The sequence below is a fragment of the Ambystoma mexicanum genome, chromosome 3q (assembly GCF_040938575.1).
Source record: "Ambystoma mexicanum isolate Mex_15411 chromosome 3q, UKY_AmexF1_1, whole genome shotgun sequence".
Lineage (NCBI taxonomy): Eukaryota > Metazoa > Chordata > Amphibia > Caudata > Ambystomatidae > Ambystoma > Ambystoma mexicanum.
In genome coordinates this window covers 70,729,006-70,752,258 of record NC_090926.1, presented here as the reverse complement: position 1 = coordinate 70,752,258, position 23,253 = coordinate 70,729,006, and the positions used below count along the sequence as shown (strand labels likewise).

Here is a 23,253-nt window from a genome sequence, read left to right as displayed (position 1 = left end):
AAAAATAATCAAGCAATTTTGGAGCCTAGATATCCATAAAATGAGCATTAAAAATGAAAAGAAACACAATCAGGACCCGGAGCTTTAACTTTTTTAATATCCTGAATATCTTGGTAAATTTCACTAATACGAATGGCCATTTCAAGAGAGTTATGATGTAGTCTATCAAAGAAACTGTTAAGCTAGGACTAACAATGGAATGCTTAGACTTATAAAGGGCCATAAAATAAATCTCTGCAATGAACGCACCTGTCAAATTAGTCAGTTAGAAATACTTTTCTCAAAACCAGTATGGTTAGGACGGGTGACGTATGGACTGAAGGACTTTAGCAAGAAGATTTGCCAATATTCTGCCACACAGTTTGATTTTAGAATTGATTATGGATATGGGTTTACAAATAGATGTTGGGTCTTTTCCTAATTTGGGTGGTAAAACTATGACTTAAAGGATCTGTCAATCTGTCCCTCACAGGCAAAGTACTGAGACAACATATCTAACACAGATGGGAGAACCCTCACAATATTACGCCTGAACTCTGGAACCAACTTCCCACAAACCTAAAAACAGAATACAGGTACAAAAGGAATGTGAAAATCAGGCTCCTTGAACAAAATATCTAACTCAGACATGCCCACATATAATAACCAATTAAGCTTCCTTTTCTCCCATTACTCCTTTACTTGACTCCTCTCCACTTATACAGTGTGACTTGCACTTATACGCCTTTACCCCACTAATCTTAAATCAGCCTACCAAGGTCCTGTGAAAGGTTATCCACTTGTTTTATGTTTGGTGTAATCTGAACAATCTACAAGTGCCAGCATATGTGTATTTGGTACCTTCGCAAAAACGCAGCTCCCACACTATGTAACCCAACTGCTGGCTCAAATCTCAGATACCAAATGAAACTTCCCAGATACCAACTGCAAATAATCACATTAATTGGGTGTGTAGCCTCATGCCACGCTTCCTATCATTTGCATAGATGTCACACCTATGTTTTGTATCTGCTGTCCTATTGTGTATGTTGTTTAAATAAATATTAAGATCTTATATGTGAATAGTGCAGGCATAAAGACATATAATGTAATGGTATTTCTACACATCTTAAATCAACAGGAACATGTGACGCCATAGCTTTCTAACTTTCCCCAACTGCCTACTAACAATAAAACTGGTAGCATCTATAGGTTGAATTTAAAATACAGGGGTCACATACTTGGGGGGAAATAAAAAATCAAAGTAATGTTCACGTCCAGGGCAGATGACAATCATTAAATAATCTGTTGAGAAACAAAGAGATAAAAGTTTATTATCTGACCATTACAAAATTCCCATTATTTCTTTGTTGTTATGGCTTTATCTTCTTACAATACAATTACTGGATCAAACCGTAGGTTCGGGGGAGATCATTTTGAGAACTAATGTTTAAAACACCATTTATTGTATAGGCGCCTTACAAATATCCAAAAAATAAATAAAATGCCTCAGCCATGGGCTAGTCTGAGGTTCATTATCACCAAAAAATCCTAAAATAGCAATCTGTACTCATCATTTATGGATCTCAGTGAAGTTATATCCATAGTCCTATTCACTTAAATGCTTGTCAATACTATGGAATCCTATTGTTGTGGATTGCAAGAGAGAAAGAACTTGCTTTAAAACTTATTTTCAGTTCTTGTCAACAGTGTATTATGTCCTGACCCCCACAGTTCATGCCCACATATTGCTGCTGGCACTGCTTTAGTCTCATAAACCATAAGAGGGTTAATACTTCATAAACCCCTAGCTCTTTGTTGGATTTTAAAATTGATCTCAAGACTGTGCTTAAAGTATTATTTGCTTTCTTAATTTGTGAGGTCTGTAAGACATTTGCCGGAAACCGGATCCCAAATAATCGTATGTAGTCACAATCTCTAAAGATGTACCGCCTATTTCAAAATGCTAGGGTTTTATCTTATCACAGCCAGTGTGCACAAATGTAATTTTATTCAATTTAATGTATTTTTGTAGCTCCTTTATCCAAAGTGCTGCACAACTCTATTACGATATCAGTACAAAAATAGAAAGAGCCTGAAATAACAGAATTAGAGATTATAAATACACAAGATAAACAGTAAGAGTCACAAATCATAAGCAAAATGAAATAGAATTTTGGTTGAAAAGGCAATGGACAAAAAGTGCTGCTTCAATCGTATTTTGAACTGTTTTAGAGTAGTGCAGCAAGGGGCAGCGCATTCCATAATTTAGGAGCTAACAATTGGAATGAATGAAAACGGGAAGCCGCATGAGGCAGAACATGATAAAACACAGGGAGGCATAATGTAATGAACGAGATGGTTAATACACCGCAATAGCTAGAAAAATGTTAGCAAGCCCATGAATACTTTTGAAAATGACATAAAGAAAATGGAACCAAGTAGGGTGAAATTTGTAAAGTTCAGATTAAATAAAATCCTAGCCATAGAACAAAGCGAATAGATTGGAAAGGGAGAAGAGCACATTTAGGTAACCCCATATATAACGAACAGCAATAATTTAATTGTGATAATACCAAAGTAAGGAGTACAGTTTTAATAGCAGAAAAGGTTAAAAGGTGAAGGATTTTCCTAATATTAAAATGTTGGCAACTACAGGCTCTGGTCACTAACAAGATTTGATGCTGTAAATTAAATGCTGAATCAAAAACAAATCATACATACTGAAAGCATGGAAAGCAGGAAACCAAGGAGGAGGGGTACGCAATGGAGTAGCAGTCCAAATAGGGCGGAACAGAAACAGTAACCCAACTCCCTATTGAAGGTTGCATTGGTACAGGAAGCATACTAACGAATCGAACCATTTTCTTTGTTTTAATAGATACATCTATTTTACAGCAGTGATCCTTAAATAACCCCAAGAGAGATTTTAAATAATGTCCTTTCTGGCAAGTTGTACGGCATCATGTGCATAAATTGTCCATCGGTTATTATTTGACATAGGTACATCAATAGCTATGGAAGTTAAATCATCTACTATTCTGTCTTATTTAAGCTAAACAGAAGCGGCGAAATACACACTCTTGTCTCAGACCCCTCTCCATGATAAATGTCTCTGTGGGCTTGCCACATGGGACATATGTCATTGAAGCTGTATTAGACGAATACATTAGTTTAATTGCATCAAGTAAATTGCAGGGAAACCCCTTGGATGCTAAAATATTACAAAACCTGGTCATATTTACTGAATCAAATGCAGTACTAAGTCAATAAATGGAATTTAAAGCCCACTCTTTTTTAAGCAACTATATTTCTGGAGGAAGAGGAAAGCCAAAAGCACTGGTCAACAATGGCCTGGCACTTCCTCAACCCTGCTTGGGATGCCGAAAAGAGATTGTTGTCATCTACAACTTTCTCTACTTTGACTTGGATTAATTTACCAAATATTTTCCCAGGCTATCTAAAGGGAAATAGGTCTGAAATATGGTGGTATGGATGTGTCTCGTTTCTTAACAATCGGAATGTTCAGTACCAAGTTCTAGGATGTTGGCAATTGTGCAGACTTTAACATTGTCATAAAAATGTTGTATACTATTGTGCCGTTATATTCACATCTTCTTTGAACAAATCAATTGGGATGGCATCAGGGCCTGGTGCCTGGATATTGTGAAAACTGTTCCTCATTGACATGATCCAAGCTAAAATGAATATGTACCATACAATTGCTGCTATCCTAAGTGTGGCTTTAGAGAAACACATCTTATTCCGTAAAGACGTAAATATGCTACTTATAAAAGTAATGGTTATCAATGCATGTTCTATGCTACCAGCACTTAATTCCACATTAGGGCAGGTGAGAGATGGGCTAAATGAATGTGATGAAAACGTGTTAGTTCATGAATGATGACCGGTCAGATAGCACAGCAAGTAGAGTGCTCGCTTTGACATCTGTGCAGAGCCTGCCGACGCAGGCTCGAATCCCGACAGGGCCAAACTCAGCCTTTCATCGTTCCGAGGTCAATAAATGAGCACCACACAACCTGGGTAAGCAGCGCTCAGGTGCCTGAGGGTTTGGTGCGCTATAAAAATGCACAAACAAAAAAAAAGAAGCATCACAATTAGATTACCGCAAACTGAACTGTAAGTGCTAGATTGACAATCAGCTGTGCACATTTTACTCCCTATGGGATAGATTTGCTCCCAGAGTGTACAAGATGCAGACTTACTCTATTACAAGACGTGCTGTAAGAGACAGTAAGAATGGAATCAACTGCGCTGAAGAAAGAGCCTGAAATGTATCAATTGAGCTTCCGGAGAGTGACATTAAATATATCTCCTATTGTTAAAACACCTATTTTTTTGTATCCTCAGTGAATTGACAAATTATCTCTCTATTGTTGCATGGTTGGGTAACATCTCTGCTAAAATAGTGTATACGACCAGCTAATGTTTACAGAAACTGAAGTAAAAAATAACACAGTGGGGAGTTTGGGGGAACAAAACTCTCCCAATTTATCTTTCTGTGTTGCTTCATCTGCTTGTGTAAAGGTCTCACAAATTAATAATACTATACCTGTACGAACTTGTTGTGATTTAAATGAAACCGCTGGAATATTGAGCAGTGCCATCCCGAGGTCTACAGACAATCAGGATTATCAAACCGGAAACGTACAAGGTCCTCTTTGGGTGCCACCCTAAAACAACAGTTGTGTGGTTCATAAATTAAATCTTTTATGAACAGACACTTACAAGAGGTTTTTCAAGGCATACATTAGTTTTAAAACATTGATGAGCAGAGTTTGCTAATTAAAATTTTCTTGATTAGAAAACAAATCCATTTGATTAGCAATGTTGTACTAATATTTTTCAATTCACCAGAAGTTACTTGTACCCAAGACATAAAAATGAGCATCAATACTGCATTTTTGTGTACCGCTGCAGTAAATCATTACAGAGTCAGGTCTTGCAAATTATTTAATATTCCGCTAGATCTGCAGGTTGAGTAACTTGGTTTACGTACTCGACCTAAAAGAAATGCACTCGAAATATAGCAACGGAAGACAAAAATTGTAAACATGCTTTCTGTAAAATGGTGCATGTCACCACAAAACCACTGTATGTGTGGCACACTGCTGCCACTCAGAGGCCAACAATGCACAGTGAAACATGTATTTGACATTTACTGCATCTCCTGTAAATGGTACTCATGCTTCATAAAATCTACTCGACTATGCTAGTGGCCAGTTGACATTGCGTGCCCTGGATTAGTGGCTGCTAAATGTAAAAGATTAGCTGCATGAACGGACACAAAAAAATAAATATGATAAAAAAGGCTCTGAAAACAGTTTGGCCAGCTCTCTCCCACAGGTGCTAATATATAATGCAATCATAATCCTAGAGAGAAGAGACCTCTAGAGGCTAACTACAGTGCATGGTAATACAGTAGATATGTATATGTACAGACTGGATGGAACTATTGATTACTACTTTGCGTAAACACTATTTAGCTTTGTGTTTTCATTATGTAAGAGGAAAGAAAGAGACTACGGGCACGATTCATTGAAAGTGACTTTGCACTTGCAACAAACACCCGGATTCACAGAGCAGTGCAAAGTATATTTTTGCATACAAAGTGACTTTAGACAGGTGCAAAAGTGGTGCAATGTCACTTTGCACTGCAAAAATACACCTTGCATCGCTCTGTGAATCAGTGTGTTTGTTGGCAGTGCAAAGTCGCCTTGCATCAGTGCAAAGCCGCCACTTTGCACTGGGCTAAACATTCCATGAATCATGCCATAAGAGTGGATGGTGTAGCAGGGACAGAACTGGGCAAACTAGGTGGAATATTGTAGTTTGCTGCCATCTCACTTTCAGTGTGGCTGGTATAAAGCAACAGGGTGATAAGATAGAATGTCAAGGGGATTAGCTCATGGGTTGAGCACCAGTTGCACAGATGCATTAAACCGACAAGTCACAGACCTAGGTTTGTCATCGAAAGCATTTGGCTGTGTGATCATGTACATTTTCAAAGGTGTTCACTCATCAATTTGATGCATCTTCCCATATAGAATATAGTTTACACTATTAGATTTAGAAAACTAACCTGAACTTTACTGTAAAGTATTGAGACAATGCAGTATTTTACAGTAGCAATAATGTAATTTTGTATTATGTAACAACTTGCATTTTTAGAAATGTAATTATATGACTGTCTTTTACAAAAAATAAAGTTAAAACATACGGGTCTTTGCCAGACAGGATCTAGTTAGCCTAATAAAAGGTTAATCCAGATTGCCTCTGGTTTTCAGTTATTTGAAAAAGAAAGAAAACATTTTTTGCTAGCACTCCCGCCCAGGTCTTAAGCAATGGAGAGTGGAGGAGATGATGACTGCTCCACTCTCTCTCCCCATTATCCTCTTTTAACTTACTTGCAGTGAACAGATAAAAAAGGGTGGAGAGAGCACTGAGAGCAAAAGAGGAATGCAGAGTGAGCTGTGCTTTCATTGAACAGGGCAACTTAAATAGCTGTTTTTGCTGCACAAGTGTCAATTTAATTAGCAAACCTACAGAATCGCGCAGCACACTGCTTATTTTATGCCTTGCACGTTAATAATTAATAACTGTGAATTTGTTTGCTAATAACATCAAGCGGACAGGCTCAGACCCCTGAAATAAGTAAGAAGGGTGTTGGTGATACCAGACCACCATGGATCAAGTTCACAATAGAGGTAGAAACCCAATAGACCCTAGCTTTACATTGGAGGATCCACGAGCATAAACATACTAAATAATTAAGCTTTCACATCTTTAGGGAACGAATCACTTGTAATTTCTTAAGACATGTTTAAGGCCTGATGAAGTTCATTATTGAGTGAAACATGTGTAGGCCACAGTTTGTATTAACATGTTTGTTTTCATATTGAATTTTTCATGTTTGTACTAATATATTTTCTTTCATTATATATAATATGAATATAATTTTCAAATAAAATGTTGCCCATTTGTCATACTTAAGACCAATTCATTATTTTCAAGGTTCAGGTTAAACATGCATATAAAAAATAATTATTAATAAGCTACAATGACTACTAAAATGTAGGAAATGTAAATGATCCAGCATGAAATGATTATGGGCATAAATGATAGTGCTAATGGGCTAAAACAAATATACACAATGTTGGGAATGTATAAATAAAACAGTGAAGATGCAGGCAAACCTGACTGATGAGGTCAAATGGGTTGATATTTTCTGAAGGATCTTTGGAGGAAACTCCAAACATACACAATAGAGAAGGATGGCCAAAGTCCAAATTGAAGGAGTTTTGGACCTGGGGTGGAGTATGGAACCATGGAGGCAGAATCATCACATAAATTCACCTAATTCATCTACACTGGTAGGGGATGTGTCTTTGTTGTTGCCTGCCAGAAGGTGGGTGATGCCTAATCCTGTGGGAAAATGAGATGAAGGACCAAATGACTACCAAAATGATTGTCCTATCGAGAGGCAAGCAGAAGATTGCTTGACTGCATACCCTGGAGATTTTCCTGTGCCTATGAATCTCTTGACCTTTTCAAGTGACTTGTTTGCGTTTGTGCCAAAAGGATTGGCCGCATCAAAGCACATGCCAAGCAATTCAGCTTTTGCATAGGTTGCAAACCAAGAGGTACTCATCAGGAATGCTGCTGAACCCACTGTCGAGTTCAGACTGGAGTATCTGCCTGGGGGCCTCCTTACTATCCTTCTACTTCCCAATGGTAGGTTTCCCACTGCCTCTTTCCATTTTTAAGAGAGAAGGGGGGGAGGGTATCATTATATCCCAAGAATTTGTGTGATCAAGGGAGTGTAGTGAGGGAATCAACCTATAGTGGTTTGCAGAGATCCCCCCCATGAGGAAACCTTTGAAATAATGGCCCTCATTACAACTCAGGCGTTAAGGGTTAACGCCACCGTTAACCCTTAACGCCTGATTCCCACCTTAACGCCTGCTTTTTGCAGGCGTTAAGTTCCATGGTGCTAAGGCACCTTGGTGCTAATTACGGCACCGTAATTTACGGTGCCGTAATTAGCGCCTTCCCGACTCCCATTATGCCCTATGGGGCAAAAATGGGAATGGGGAAGGGAAAATGGGAAATGGGGATTTACCGCCCCACTCACCTTGTAATGGGGCGGTAAATCCGCCATCCACCATGGTGCAAACGTAGTTTACACCATGGTGGTAAAGTTGGTGCACTTAGCACCTCAGTTGTAATGAGGGCCAATGTGTTGAAATATTTCAATTTTACATCATATTTTTGCAAAAAAAGGAGTTACATGCCATGAACGACAACTTACAGTCAGTAGGGAAACACATGAAAAAATTAAACATCCGATAAATGCTAGTTCACCAAAAGCACCCAGAAGCATTTTACGAAACATTTTCATAATGCTGATGCCCACTGTATATTTAATTGTTGCCACTGTAAAACACCTTCATGATGCTAATATCCACAATATACGTCATCAGCACCACAGTAAACATGTTCATGAAGCTAGTGCCCACAGCATGTCGCCATTGCTACAATAAAACACTTCTTGCAAGTGCCCGGAAAATATACCCACACTGCCACCAATTAAAGGATCACAGTGCCCCAGTACACACATGCACTTACAAAACATTCACACACAGAGATATGTACAACTTATGCATGCACACCTTTTGTTTGTATACTTAACTGAAGTGCCAGACTGTTCCCTCAGATGGTCCACCTCTAACATTCCACCGAGCATCCACCATACCAGGATGCAACTGTCAGGATTAGGAGCATACAGAATGGAATTAGTGGAGATAGGAGACTTGCTAAGAAATGGGCAGTGGGAGGAATGCGAAGGATGTGCTGGCCATGTAATAATTAAGGTTACTGGCCCAAGATTACCACATTATTTGCCAAGACAACACAGGAAGTAGTAAAGACCTTCTGGAATAGCAGCCATTTTGGCCATTTATTGGGAATCTCAGCCCTGAAAAGTGTGCTGGGCAGCATTTCTTGGTAAGCTCTATTCTTGCCGCAATTGTGTTCCCAGTTTGCCAAGAGGAGTATTTTCCTTTGTTTCTGCTCCCTTCTGCTCCTGGTGCTGACTCCATTGCTCCATCCTTGCGCATCAAATAATTTCTACTCACAGTTTGTTCTATAGGGCCACGCCTACATGTTTTATCCCTTTTACAGTCTTCACTGAGGACATGCTTTCATGCTTTTCATTAACCCCTCTTTGCTGTCAGAGTGCTCTTCCCTGTTTGCACTCCTGCTGGCTGACAGGCCTGGTTTCCTTCTACCCTCACTTCTCTGTAATGATATTAGGACCAGTGATAGTGCCCAGATTTTGAGTGTGTTCGCAATCCTTCCTAGTTGCACCCATTTGGTTTTCCCACTTCTTACCTTTCCTTCAAGCTATGGTACCACATGTTCCTAGCCTTTATTGAGGTCAGCTGTTTTTTTCTATATGGTTGTAGGCATTTCTACCCCTTGGCACTGCAATCGGCGAATGTATAGAATCCACTGGAGTGACGTTGCTCCTTGCTTCACATTGGGTAATGAACTTCAGTATGCGTTATCTCAGGTGCAAGGGTACTGTGAGAAACCAAAGGGTGTCACACCTACTAGTCCGCAGGGATCTCTCTCTCAGGTGGCCAGGGCACAGCCATCACCTTTGGATACAGACCATGGGTGTGGACCAGTGTGGAAGTGTTAAACGGAAATCATATAGTGCCTCCTTTTGATTTATATTGGCCTAAGCCTAGTTGCTCTATGATGAAAACTGAGGTGCAAAGTTCCGATTTTGGATCGACTTTGCTGCCATTTTAGAATCATCCGCCATTTTGATTTCTGTTCGTATGTTCTCTGTTCTAAAATGGTGGGCTGTGTTTTCAACTTGCAACCAAGCTCCCGACCTTTGAGATCTGTTAATGGTTAGAATATCCAAGGGCCGACTGTTTAGACTAGGTAATGAGGCGTTGTACTATACATGAACTGTTGTCCTCGCATTGTCTACACTAACAAGCCTCATCCACGAATACACATCTGGAACAATGAAATGTAAACGGCAAGTCTGGACATAGGCTGAACTCGATTGAATGCAACCTGTAAAGGGAGCTTGCTGTAGGATTTGCGAGCATACGTTGTCATTGTATCACTGTGGAAATACAAACATGTATAATCCTTTGTAAAATATTATGGGAACCGAATGTGAACTAGGCACGAACTCTAGACAGTGGATTATTAATGTAAAGAGGGGCTGGACAATATTACTCAAAGACTGTATAAAAGCATGTATGTTTTGATGTCCAGCACTGTCTCTCCTCTCTTTTACGGGCTGGTACTCATTGCGGGGTGTTGAGAGCCAGATAGCTATCTGTGTTTCTTTGTAACTGCACAGAATAAAGATCTGTGAATCTTTTTAGCCAGCGATTGGTGTATTTCCTTTTGTGGTACTCAGCCTCGATATTTTGGGGTGAGGCAGCTGATGGTGGGGGTGAGGCAGCTGATGGTGAGATGCAGAATTCCCCCCTTTCATGTACCCATGACCCATCCTATTTTATAGGATGCTCCAACGTTCCAACCCGCCCCCTTTTCTACACAAACACTAGGCCGAGGAAGAGGGCGACTGAGAGTTAAGAGGCTAACCCTTACAAATCTCATTGGACATGTCAGGCAAAGTCAGGCACTTGACTTTAATTACATACATCGGATACCCTTTAGCTCTCCCCACATGGATCAAAGGCAGGACATAGAGACACACTCTGAGCAAGGTGGAACACGAGAAGGAGCAGAACTTCCGGGGCAATGGTGAACCTACTGGAGCAGAGCGACCAACAGAGGGACAAGACCAAAGGGTAGAGAAACCCAGGAGATCCCTGAAGGAGGTTGTTGCCATAGAGAGCCATGAAAGATATGCATAGAAGTCCAAATCCCAGACAAGAAGACTGTATTGTGTTTCAATGGTGCCAGCGACCCCCTGGGTGAACGACAGAGTTGGGGAGGCGAGATCAAGCCTGTGGTATTAACCTTGACTCATGAATTAAAACCGTAAAGACAAGAAAGGGATGCACACAGCCCGTGAGTTGGTGAGCGACATGAAAGGCGGGTGTGTGCTAAGGAAAGATTGAAGTTGCAACAGTATATCTCACAATTGAAGGTTGCACATGTGTGGATGAGACGCGAAGGAAGACAGAACTATGGTGAACTTTTTAATTACCAATAACTGTGAGGTCAGTGATACAGAGTAGCAGAGTGGTCCAGCGAAAGGAAGTAGCCCACTCAAAAGTCTCTATGAAAGTTGAAAGGTTTTTGTTATAAAGTGACAAAGTGAATGAACTCTAAAATGTGTGAATGTTGAACTTTTATGCTTATGATACTGAACTACCCAGACTAAAAGACACTGGGGCAAATAACACAAGAGTGAGAGCTGAAGAGAAAGTGGAGGTCTATAGTAAAAGCCTTGCACATTCGAAAGTCTTCGACATCACAAAAGGTTCAGACGTGTGATAAGTTAGGGAAAGGGAACCCCTAAAGAATGTGAATTACGCTTGGGGACGGGAACCCCTGCAAGTGCTGTGTGTCAATAATACTCAGTACAAGGGAAGAGAATTCGACACTCTCTCCGGAACCACAGAAGCCGAATGAAGTCGACCCTCCACCTGTGGTTGGCACAGGCACCTGATAGAATAAACAGGACACCACGTGGTAGCCAATGGGGGGAAGAGGAGTTAGGAACAGGTTGTGGATAGGGTGGGGGGAAAATAGGAACACCGGTAAGAGGGTTAGGAAAACCTATGTTGGATAGGACAAGGGAAAGCAACGGGAAAAAACCCTACCTATTTTTCCTCTGAACACTGTACACCTGTATCAGGCATACCATACACAGCATATAGACCTGAGATTTGAAACACCTTAACACGTGCATCTACCATAGTCTTAGACCTGCCCCTATGACATCATAAACACAAAACATAGATGATACCCAGCACATGCCATACTTGGGAGAAAATCCCACAATTAATCAACAAACACATGGCGCGTGGGCTTACAGAAAACAATGAGTATGAACACGTAACATGAAATATTGAACGTATTTGCAGCAACATGAATAACAAATACCATATGCCCCTTTTGATTTTAGAACGTGATTTGCTGTCATGTAATGCAGTAATGGCTCTTTCACCCGCATTGATAAATGAAACTTGCGAGCGAGCAAACTTCTAGCACTGAATTTTCAAGGCAGCAGGGTACTAGAAACAAGGACAAACTACTCATGTCCGAGCGGTAAGCGCGCCGTTCCACACACAGCAAATAACACCCTTATGTGCGTGATTCTGCCTGCCGCCACTCGCCCTGTACTTAACTCAAGTCCGCGAGGCCCGCGAGCCTTCCCGGACATAGCAGTTTTCAGCTTCTAAAGTGGATTCTGCCGCCGCTGGTAGTCTGTGTTCCCGTATAGAGTTTTCACATGCTGCTGCCTGCGTCGTAGCTTCGCCTGCTCCTGCTTCGATACACAAAATAAGCCACACCTGCCGCGGCTCCGATACTCCTTATAAACGGTTGTTAATCCTTACCAGCTGTGTCAACGGCCGCACGGCCCGCAACTACAACTTCCCCAAAGAATGCTGGGAAATGTAGTTAGAGTTGAATTCATGAATTCCACAGACCTCTACCGCCTTTTGCACACTCCTTTCTTGCACCAGCCCTTTTTCCTGACATTACCTCCCCTCTGACGGCCCTTCCTCAAACCAGCCTTGGACATGTGGCGCAAGTGAAATTGTTTCACCAACTTAGGAGCATGCACTGCTTCTGCTGGCTCCCAAGAACAATCCTCCGGTCCATACCCTTTCCATTGGATTAAATACCACATCTTCTGGCCCCGTTTCTTGACATCCAAAATTCGTTCCACTTCATATTCTACCTGTCCTTCTTTCATGATTGCTGGCGGTCGTTTAGTTGTCATCCCAGGAGCTGCGGGTTTAAAAAGAGATACATGGAATACTGGGTGTATCGCTAGATTCTTAGGCAAACGTAATTTCATAGCAGTTTCAGAAATACATTGAATAATGGTATAAGGCCCAATGAATCTAGGCATACATTTTCGTGATCCTATCATGGAGAGGTTTCGAGTTGATAGCCACATTCTATTCCCCACTTGATATTTAGGACTTTCCTGTCTATGCTTATCAGCTTGTGTTTTATACTGTCTTTTGGCATGTTCCAAATTGGTTCGTGCTTTTTGTCTGACTTCCAAAAGCAACTGTTTGCGCTCCTGCAATGCTGGTATACTTTCTATTTCGGGCAAATGTTCAGGTATCATATTCTGGTCCTGACCATACAGGCACTCATTAGGAGCCATTCCCAAAGAACTATGAAAGGTGTTATTGTATGTGAATTCTGCTAACCAAAGAGCTTGCACCCAGGATCCTCTTCCATCCCCCAAATACCCTCGCAAATATTGCTCAAGTGTTTGATTCATTCTTTCCGTTTGACCATCTGTTTCAGGGTGATAACTGGTGTATAGAGCACAGTTGATTCCTAATAGTCGACAAAAAGCACGCCAAAACCTGGAAGTAAACTGAGAACCTCTGTCTGAAACAATGCTTTTAGGTAGGCCATGTAATCTCACTATGTGTTGTAGAAATAACTCAGCCAATTGGCCTGCTCCCGGTATTCCATCACACGGCACAAAGTGTGCCTGTTTTGACAAGAAATCCACTACAACTAATATTGTATCAAAGTGATTATCAGGGGGCAAATCTGTGATGAAGTCCATTGAAATGTGAGTTCAGGGTCTCTCAGGAGTCGGTAATGGCTGTAACAAACCTCTTTTCTTAACATGATCTGCCTTATTTCTTAAACAATTTTCACATCGTACCAAATAAGTCATAATGTCTTGTCTTAATGTGGGCCACCAAAAGTACTTTTCCAACATCACTTTCATTTTTTTCTGACCTGCATGTCCCGCCAAGGGAGACTTATGACACCAAAACAAAGCCTTTTATTGCAACATCTTGGTTGGTAAATACAATCGACCCTGATGATATGGTAATCCATTCCGTACTGTCCTAGTCGAATGACTACTTTGCCACTCTTGCAGTTGTCTAGATGATACTGCTTTCTTTACCTGTTCAATCAACTTTGTGGTAATAGTCCCAATAATCCTATCGGGTGCAATGATTGTTTTTGTTTCACTTATTGTATTGTCTAAATTCTGTTGTCGGGACAAAGCATCAGCTTTACCGTTTTTCTTTCCTGGCCTAAATGTCACCACAAAATCAAATTCATTGAAATATTGAGACCACCTTAATTGTCTTGGACTCAAAGATTGAGCTGTCTTAAAGTATTGTAAATTTTTATGATCTGTTACTACCACAACCTGATGTTTTGCTCCCAGTAAGTAATGCCTCCACTCAAGGAATGCTGATCGGATAGCCAATAGTTCTTTATCAGTGATGGAATAGTTTTGTTCGCATCCAATTTCCTAGAGAAAAATGCCACCGGATGTAAAACTCCATTCTCATCCTTTTGAGAAAGAATAGCTCCTATGGCCACATTGCTGGCAGCTGTCTCCGCCTGAAAGACCCTCTCAGTGTTCGGATGTCTTAGTACTGGAGCAGTGGTAAAGGCTATCTTCAATTCGTGAAACGCTTTTTCTGCTTCAGCACTCCAATGAAACTTCACTGCCTTTTTGAGTAATTGTGTAATAGGGGTAACATTGTTTGAGAAATTACTAATAAACCACCTATAAAAATTAGCAAAACCCAGAAAAGACTGAATATCCTTTATGCATTGTGGAGATGGCCAATCCCTGACGGCGTGCACTTTTTTAGGATCCATCACAATCCCTGTTGCCGTCAGAATGAAGCCCAAAAACTCCACCTGAGTCACATGAAAGGCACATTTCTCCAGCTTAACACACAGTTGATAAGCTTGTAACCTGTGCAACACAGCTTTCACATGCTGCATTTGCTGCTCTAGAGACTCTGAATAAATCAAAATGTCGTCTATGTACACAATAACGAAAACATCAAGAAAGTCATGCAATACCTCTTGCATAAAAAACTGAAAAGCCGCTGGGGAATTACATAAACCAAAAGGCATAACCAAGTATTCAAATAACCCAAACTTTGTCCGAAAAGCGGTTTTCCACTCATCACCTTCTTTCACTCTTATCAGTTGATATGCTCCTCTCAAGTCCAATTTAGTATAAATCTTGGCTGTCCTTACTTGATCTAAAAGGACTGCAATCAGAGGCAATGGGAACGTGTTCTTAATTGTCACCTTATTTAATGCCCGGTAATCTATGCAAGTTCATAAAGTGCCTTCTTTTTTTGGAACAAAAAACAATGGTGAGGAGACCGGGGACGTAGAGTGTCTTATAAACCCCTTAGCCATTTTTTCAGTAAGAGCGTAAATCCTGCTGCAAGGTAATTTTGCTCCTTCCTCAAGATCAATCACGCAATCATATGGTCTATGAGGTGGTAATTGCTCTGCTACCCTCTTGTCAAATACCTGGACAAACTCTTGATACTGTGACGGAATCTCTCCACTCATGGCCCCCACCACCTGATTGTTCAATCCTTTCTCTACCATAAATTGGACAGGTCCTACTTCTGGTACCATATGTTCCTGACAACTTTCCTCCTCAAACCACAAGACTTGTCTTACCCAATCAATCCGAGGGTTATGTAGCAGCAACCATGGCATACCCAAAATCAATCCGAACTGTGGGGCTGCAATTAAATCAAACGTGATTTCCTCCTTATGCCCAGATGTACAAATCATCTCCAGAACTTGTGTCTGTTTACGGATGGGCCCTGATATTAGTGGTGAACCATCCACAGATTGCACTCCCTCCATCTTCTGTTCATCAACCAAGGGTAATCCCAACCTTTCAGCAAATGAAATATCCACAAAGTTGCCTGTAGCCCCAGAATCTACCATGGCCATCACTTCTTGTTTAGTACACGCAAAATATAATGTTACCAGAATGTATAAATGAGAAGTTTTACTTCCCATCGTATTTGCCACCAATCTGGGGAACCTGAATTCGTTCGGGCCTGACACCTGTGTTCCCCCTAAGGTCGGCCCAACTCTTTTCCCGACTCCTTAGTACTCTTTTCTCCACTCACCTTCTTTTGCAGGGTGTTGGGACAGGTACGTATAAAGTGTCCCGCCTGCCCACAATAAAGACACAATTTATTCATTTTACGTTGTTCCTTTTCTAAGGCTGATAATGGTCCTCTAATACTGCCAATTTGCATAGGTTCTGCTTCACTCAGTCTTCCTCCTCTACCTTTATCCAGCCTCGCAAATGGTACTTCTTCTGGTCTTTTTTATCCCCTTTTCACTCATTCATCTTATGATCCAAACGTAATGCCAAGTCAATCATTGCCGTACAAGTATTTGGTTGCGGCTCTACTTGAGCAATAGCATCCTTGAGCTCTTCGCGTAACCCCTGGTAAAATAACACTGTTTGTTTAGCCACTGGCCACTCTGTTTCGATTACCAGCCGATTAAATTGTGTGACATAGGTGACCAAATCCCTTGTTCCTTGCTTCAATCCCAACAACTCTTTGTCATGTGCTAAGGACACCTCTCTTCTGTCAAATAGTCGGCCAAATTCTGCCAAAAAACCATCCCAATTATATAACAATGGATCATCCTTTGTACCAAAGGCATGGCCCAAGCCGCTGCATCTCCAGTTAAATAGGAGATTAAAAAAGCTGTCCTCGCCTGTATACTCTCAAAAGTTGTGGGTTTACACAAAAAATGTAATCTGCATTGCATGAGGAACGTCATATATTTGCGAGGATCTCCCGCAAACCGCTCCGGCGCTGCTAGAGGAACACTGCTCGGAGGTTTCACAATGATTGTTGGATTGTGACTTGTGGACACTCCCTGAGTTCTGTTACCTTCCAAAGGAATTCCCTGAGCTACCAAACTCTGAACTTCTGTTTTTAGATTATCTGACTCTTGTCTGGCATGTGCCAACTCCAACTGAATATCCTGAAGAGCCTTTAGCACATCGGCTAAAGGCGGAGGTGTCGCGTCCATTTGGCTTGGGTGGTTGTAAGTATCCCAATATGGGGGTGGCTTATTATGTCAATTATACTCAGTACAAGAGAAGAGAATTCGACACTCTCTCCCGAACCACAGAAGCCGAATGAAGTCGACCCTCCACCCATGGTTGGCACAGGCACCTGATAGAATAAACAGGACACCATGTGGCAGCCAATGGGGGAAGAGGAGTTAGGAAGAGGTTGTGGATAGGGTGGGGGGAAAATAGGAACACCGGTAATAGGGTTAGGAAAACCTATGTTGGATAGGACAAGGGAAAGCAACGGGAAAAAACCCTACCTATTCTTCCTCTGAACACTGTACACCTGTATCAGGCATACCATACACAGCATATAGACCTGAGATTTGAAACACCTTAATACGTGCATCTACCATAGTCTTAGACCCGCCCCTATGACCTCATAAACACAAAACATAGATGATACCCAGCACATGTCATACTTGGGAGAAAATCCCACAATGAATCAACAAACACATGGCCCGTGGGCTTACAGAAAACAATGAGTATGAACACGTAACATGAAACATTGAACGTATTTGAAGCAACATGAATAACAAATAACATATGCCCCTTTTGATTTTAGAACGTGATTTGCTGTCATGTAATTCAGTAATGGCTCTTTCACCCGCATTGATAAATGAAACTTGCGAGCGAGCAAACTTCTAGCACTGAATTTTCAAGGCAGCAGGGTACTAGAAACAAGGACAAACTACTTATGTCCGAGCGGTAAGCGCGCCGTTGCACACACAGCAAATAAAACCCTTATGTGCGTGATTCTGCCCGCCGCCACTCGCCCTGTACTTAACTCAAGTCCGGGAGGCCCGCAAGCCTTCCCGGACGTAGCAGTTTTCAGCTTCTAAAGTGGATTCTGCCTCCGCCGGTAGTCCGTGTTCCCGTATAGAGTTTTCACATGCTGCTGCCTGCGTCTTAGCTTCGCCTGCTCCTGCTTCGATACACAAAATAAGCCACACATGCCGTGGCTCCGTTACTCCTTATAAACGGTTGTTAATCCTTACCAACTCTGTCAACGGCCGCACGGCCCGCAACTACAACTTCCCCAAAGAATGCTGGAAATGAAGTTAGAGTTGAATTCGTGAATTCCACAGACCTCTACCGCCTTTTGCACACTCCTTTCTTGCACCAGCCCTTTTTCCTGACACTGTGATTGCAAGGTCCGAGCCCAACTGAGGGAGATCTACATTGAATCAGGTACTTTTTGGTTGAATGGTCCGAGCCCGACCGAGGGAGACCTGTGTGAACTTTTTGTTGAACTGGGAATTAACTTTCGAAAGCTGGAATAAGTGAGTTTAACGTCAAAGGCCAAGCGGGCCTCGATCCACGTGTTGAACTGCCATTGTTTTGAGAACCTGAGCGAGAGTGTGTCATCCTGGCTACGGGGGCTGCCTGTCTCTGTGCTGTCCAACGTGGGGAGGAGAGCTGACTCAGCCACATTAATTCATTATATTATAAGACTGATTTTCCTTTGCATTCATATTCCCCTTTACGCACTTTTTGTATAACAAGAGCAGTCGTTAGGTTTTGTTTTTATAGACCATCTTTGATTTGACAGAGACTGATTAGACTGTGTTTTCTTTATTTGATGATAGAGACTACTCCTGTCGTAGTTATAGGGCAAGATAGGAGTTTTTCCAAACTCTGAAAATTGAATAAAGATTTTACAATTTGTACCTCTTTTGTCAGTGTCATACCTGTGATAGCATGCCTTCCTTACAGCACTAAGGGATAGTACATATGGTTGTAATCCAGTCCTTATTTGTTTCAGGTGTCCAGCAAGTAACAGGATTCTGGGTCTTCAGTGGATATCGCCTCATCTTCCTTGCGTGTTGTCGCTAACATTAGGAATGGCAATCTGGCACAATGAGAACCCAACAGGAAGCTATGGATGGATTATTGCCTAACGTCTCATTCCTTACCTTAAAATATATCACACCCTGACAACTAGGAACGAGGAACACATTTTCAGAAACCCAGGTATTGTGCATGTCTGGGGCTACCATACTTCACTGCTCTTATGCTTGCTTTCGGGTTTGCAGTGAGTTGGCGGAACTGGAGTGCTCCCTATCCCGAGAGGGACCCAGCAAGCATGGCTAACTAGCCATGCCAGTCTACCTCCAGCCAGGCATGACTCTTTGGGCATGCACTAGAGCTATGATTCATGGAGCAAGAGAGAGTGCCACTGTGTGCTTCACTACCTCAGCTTTTGTTTTGGTGCGTACCACTGTGTCCTCCTCCAGGATGAGCATATGGGTGGAAGCCAAATGCCCAGCCGCCAATCAGGGACGAGGCTCCCTTGAGTGTAGCTTGATGAGAACCTGTTGAAGGAAGTGAAAGTTATTCTGCAAAACAGTAATAATATCAAATGCTGCAATCAAATGACATTTACAGGCCACTCGGTAGTTCTTTGCAGTTTTCAGCCTGTGCATTTGTTAATTGACGCAAATATAAAAATGCACAGCTATGTAATCACTGATTCTTGCAGACCCCATTTTTAGGAAGCGTTAGCATAACCTAAAGGCAGAAGTGCACCCACAAACAGCCAAGGAGTGTCACTGGGCTATATAACAAAAAGACACATGTTAGAAACATTTTGGTGCACGTGAATTTACTTGGCTACAAATTGCTCCTTATAAACAGGGCTGGTCGTATGTAAACTGCACTCTGTGGTATAAAATAGTATTGTTGTTTTAAGATGTATTTCCGTGTTATTATGCTATTGCAGTAGTACTTTTCCTATGTGAATATTGCCTATATTGCTAGCATTTGCATCAGTTAAAAAATATGCCATCTGTCATGGGTATTACTTTTCAAGTTTGACTCAGGAGGCAGATCCCCTAGTGTTGACAAATTATTGGTATAGGGTCTGTAAATAACCATAGCATTGGGGGGCAGAGAAATAGGTGTTGTCCTGGGACGTGACGTTCACAGAAAACGCAAGCCCAAAATCAGGTTTCTTCTGAAATGGTATTTAGAAGTCAAAAACAGGGTTCGGCAGGGCCTGAGTTGAGGACGTTTAGGTTTTTTCTAAGGGACTGCAGACCTCAGACCATAGCTTGCTTCCCTAAACTAGGACTGATTTCTTGGGGCACACATTCCTGTTATTCAAAGCCCCCCAGAGTGTTGCCTGCAACCAGTTTGTCTTGCTTTGCTGCTGTTTATGTTTGCAGCTGTTCAGTGGCCCACCGGGAGCTTTTGATTTGGCACCATCACCCCCCACGGAACCTAGAATCCTCTCAACAAAGATTAGGCTTCAAACGCTTGTACAATCATTGGACCCCATGAGACTGTCTCCCTCTCCCCCTCCCCCACGCACTTTTGATGCTCTTCCCAAAGCCTACATTGGCTCACCCTCCAGTGTGCACCAAGGCTTGGCCCCCCCAAGTTGCTGTGGATTTTCAAAGGAAAGCCTCCAGAGCACGTATCCTCCGAGGTTTCTTCGTAATTTTTTGGGTCTGAGCTAACCCTTCAGATGGCTCTCTCTTTCCTTTTCTTTCCTTCCTATAAGTTTCGTTTCACTTCTCCTGGGTCTTACACTTCTCTCTCTCTCTCTCTCTCTCTCTCTCTTTCTCTCTCTCTCTCTCTCTCTCTGTCTCTCTCTCTTTCTGTTAAGATCCCCACACCCAATAATTCTAGACGCTCATCCCCCTTTGGTTGCCACTTCTCCCCCTTCAATGTCCACCCCCTTCATGGGGGTGTCTCTCAGTTAATTTCCCGGTTTGTGGAATGCAATTTACTTTTTCTTGATTTCACCCCTTCTTCACCTCATTGGGCTTCATTCTGCTTCCCCTTTGTTTCACCCCCTTTCCTGGATCTGTTCCCTTAGTACCTTCTAAGGCCTAGCCTGCATTTCTTCCCAATTTTGACACCGGATTCCCTCAGGAGGGACTCCTTATGTCCTCTTCCTATCCTACGCCTTATGACCTTCTACCTCTTGATGGCTGGACATTTCTCATGTTTTTCCTGGGCTTATATCCGTTCCTTCCTTAGGAGACTCTCCTCATCTTCAGAGGCGTAGCCAGGATTGTCTAACAAGTGAGGCTTAAAGCTAATGTAGTTGGTACCACTGCTGTGACATTAACATCTGTAAATGCCCACACAGCGCTGCTGAGTGGGCATTTGCAGATTTTGGGTGGGCCTTGCCTGCTCAGGCCCTACCCTGTCTATGCCACTGATCATCTTATTTCCTACTGTTACAAGAGTAGGAAGAGGAGTAGAGGGTGACGGGAGCAAGATGACAGCATGAACAATGGAGCGATCAGAGAGGGATCAATAGAGAGGTTAAAGGATGAGGGCAAATTATAGAGAAAGACAAGTTCTAGAGGAGAGCTGGATAGGCTGGTTGTGGAGGGAGTAGAAGGAGTGGCCAGATAAGAGGGATTTAAGTTAAAGGTGAGTTCCTGTGAAGGGCACGAGTAGGTTAAAGTCACCCAGCTTGACAATAGGTATGATGGTAGGAAGTTACTCCAGGAGAAGTTCAGGTCAGGGAAGAATGAGTTGAGAGGACCAGACAGTCAATGGTTAATAACTTTTGGGCCATAGGACGGATCAGCACAGCACTTGACATTCTTATATTTGGGCCTGCCCCCCCAGGACGGGAAAGTGCTACAGTTTAAAAGATATCAAGGGTTAAAAAAAGTGTGCTTTTCCTTTTTCCATTTATTTCCCCTTACGGAAATTGTCAAAAATTGCAAGCATGGTAAGCAGTATTCCCAGTTGAAATTAAACCCTCCTTGATGTAAAGCATGCCAGGCAGGGTTTCATTTCATTTTTGAGTGCTGCTTGCCAAGCATGGCAAGCGGCACTCACAAACAAAAGTAAACGCTGCCTCAATGCCAGCATGCCAAGTGTTTACTCACTTTGCACTGCAGAGTGCAAATGTGAAGGGCAAAGGCGGTGTACTTCCTTGAACACTGCCTTTTCCCCTTTACATTTGCATCCCACAGTGCAATTGATGAACATTTAGTGGCGAAGAGCCATTAACGTTAAGGCTCCTCACGGTCAAATTACGATTTTATCCAAAATAAGCCCTAAAGTGCTGACTTAATTTTCTTGACTGGTTTGGGGTAAATCCATCCAGTAGTTTTTAAAATATTCAACAGAGACATGGGAGTGCCACCTGCTCCTTAAAACCTTTATATATCAACCATTGAGCTTTGCAGCAGAAAGGCTTAGAGGCGTTGCAGAAATTAAAAACCGCTAATTTATTTTTAAGCTCGAAGGCAAAAATGATGGCACTCAAAACACTGTTTGGAGGAAGAAAAAGGATGGCATCAAGCTTTGGAATGAACTCCCCATGACCTTAGAGGGTGTAATAACCTTCTGCCCTAAAGAAAGAGACTCTAAACTCTTCTGTTTATGTAGTCACTCCTAGGGGAACACTGATTGCTTTGAAAGACAGCACTTAGATGGCCTGGCTGTAGGCGCTAGATAAATTCAAATACCAATCACATCAGACTAGAGGTTGGTAGTGGAAAAGATGACACCATGTGAATTTGGGGATTTGGAGTTGGGTTGGGGAGCCAGTTATGGGTAGAACATTTTCAGTTTATCTGGGGAAGACTGTGGGAATCTTCCAAGATTAACGGGCCAACCACGCAAGAAGCACTCAGAAAAAAATGTGTCTCAAATGACGCGATGAATGATAGGGTGGAAGGGGAAAGGATTAAGGAGGGAAAAGGTAATTATGTTGATTGAGGGGGCCTATAAAAACGAAAGGGGACACTTGTTGAGTGCCTGTGAGGACGTGGAAGACTATTTACATCCAAGCATTTTTTCCTGTTATCGGGGGGACTGAGCGAACCGCCACTCTACCACAGGAATTTCTGTTATTGGAAATGATTACTGAGAAATGATTACGAGAATAAGGAGTTCGGAAAAAGGTTTAACATCTACTGCACCCACATCTACTGGGCAGGGGTCAATGTGTGTTTGGTAACAAAGTAATAGTGTGACACGGCCAGTGGCCATGCCTAGTTGGTCCAAAAGAAAGATATTGGTGCAACATGTACAGAGGACACGGTCAAAAGCCATAGCTAGTGAGACCTCAAGAAACTATACAACATGTACAGAGGTCAGGGTTGTAGGCCGTCACTAGTGGGCCCAAAATAAAACTATTGGTGTAACACGTACAGTGTTAAGGCCGTAGCTAGTAAGTCTTC

General features: G+C 42.1%; 1 protein-coding gene across 3 annotated transcripts in view; it reads right to left on the bottom strand.

Moving 5' to 3' along the window:
• Positions 1-2,838: 2,838 nt before the first annotated feature.
• Positions 2,839-23,253, bottom strand: part of LOC138582145 (alpha-tectorin-like) — a 402,447-nt gene continuing 382,032 nt past the window's right edge. For all 3 annotated transcript variants that reach the window (XM_069653169.1, XM_069653171.1, XM_069653170.1), the window contains exons 14-15: positions 4,553-4,673; positions 2,839-4,058 (exon numbers count right to left, since the gene is read on the bottom strand). In XM_069653169.1, coding sequence (XP_069509270.1) covers positions 4,573-4,673 — 101 coding nt within the window. In that variant the 3' untranslated portion in view covers positions 2,839-4,058; positions 4,553-4,572. The remainder of the gene's footprint in view (positions 4,059-4,552; positions 4,674-23,253) is intronic.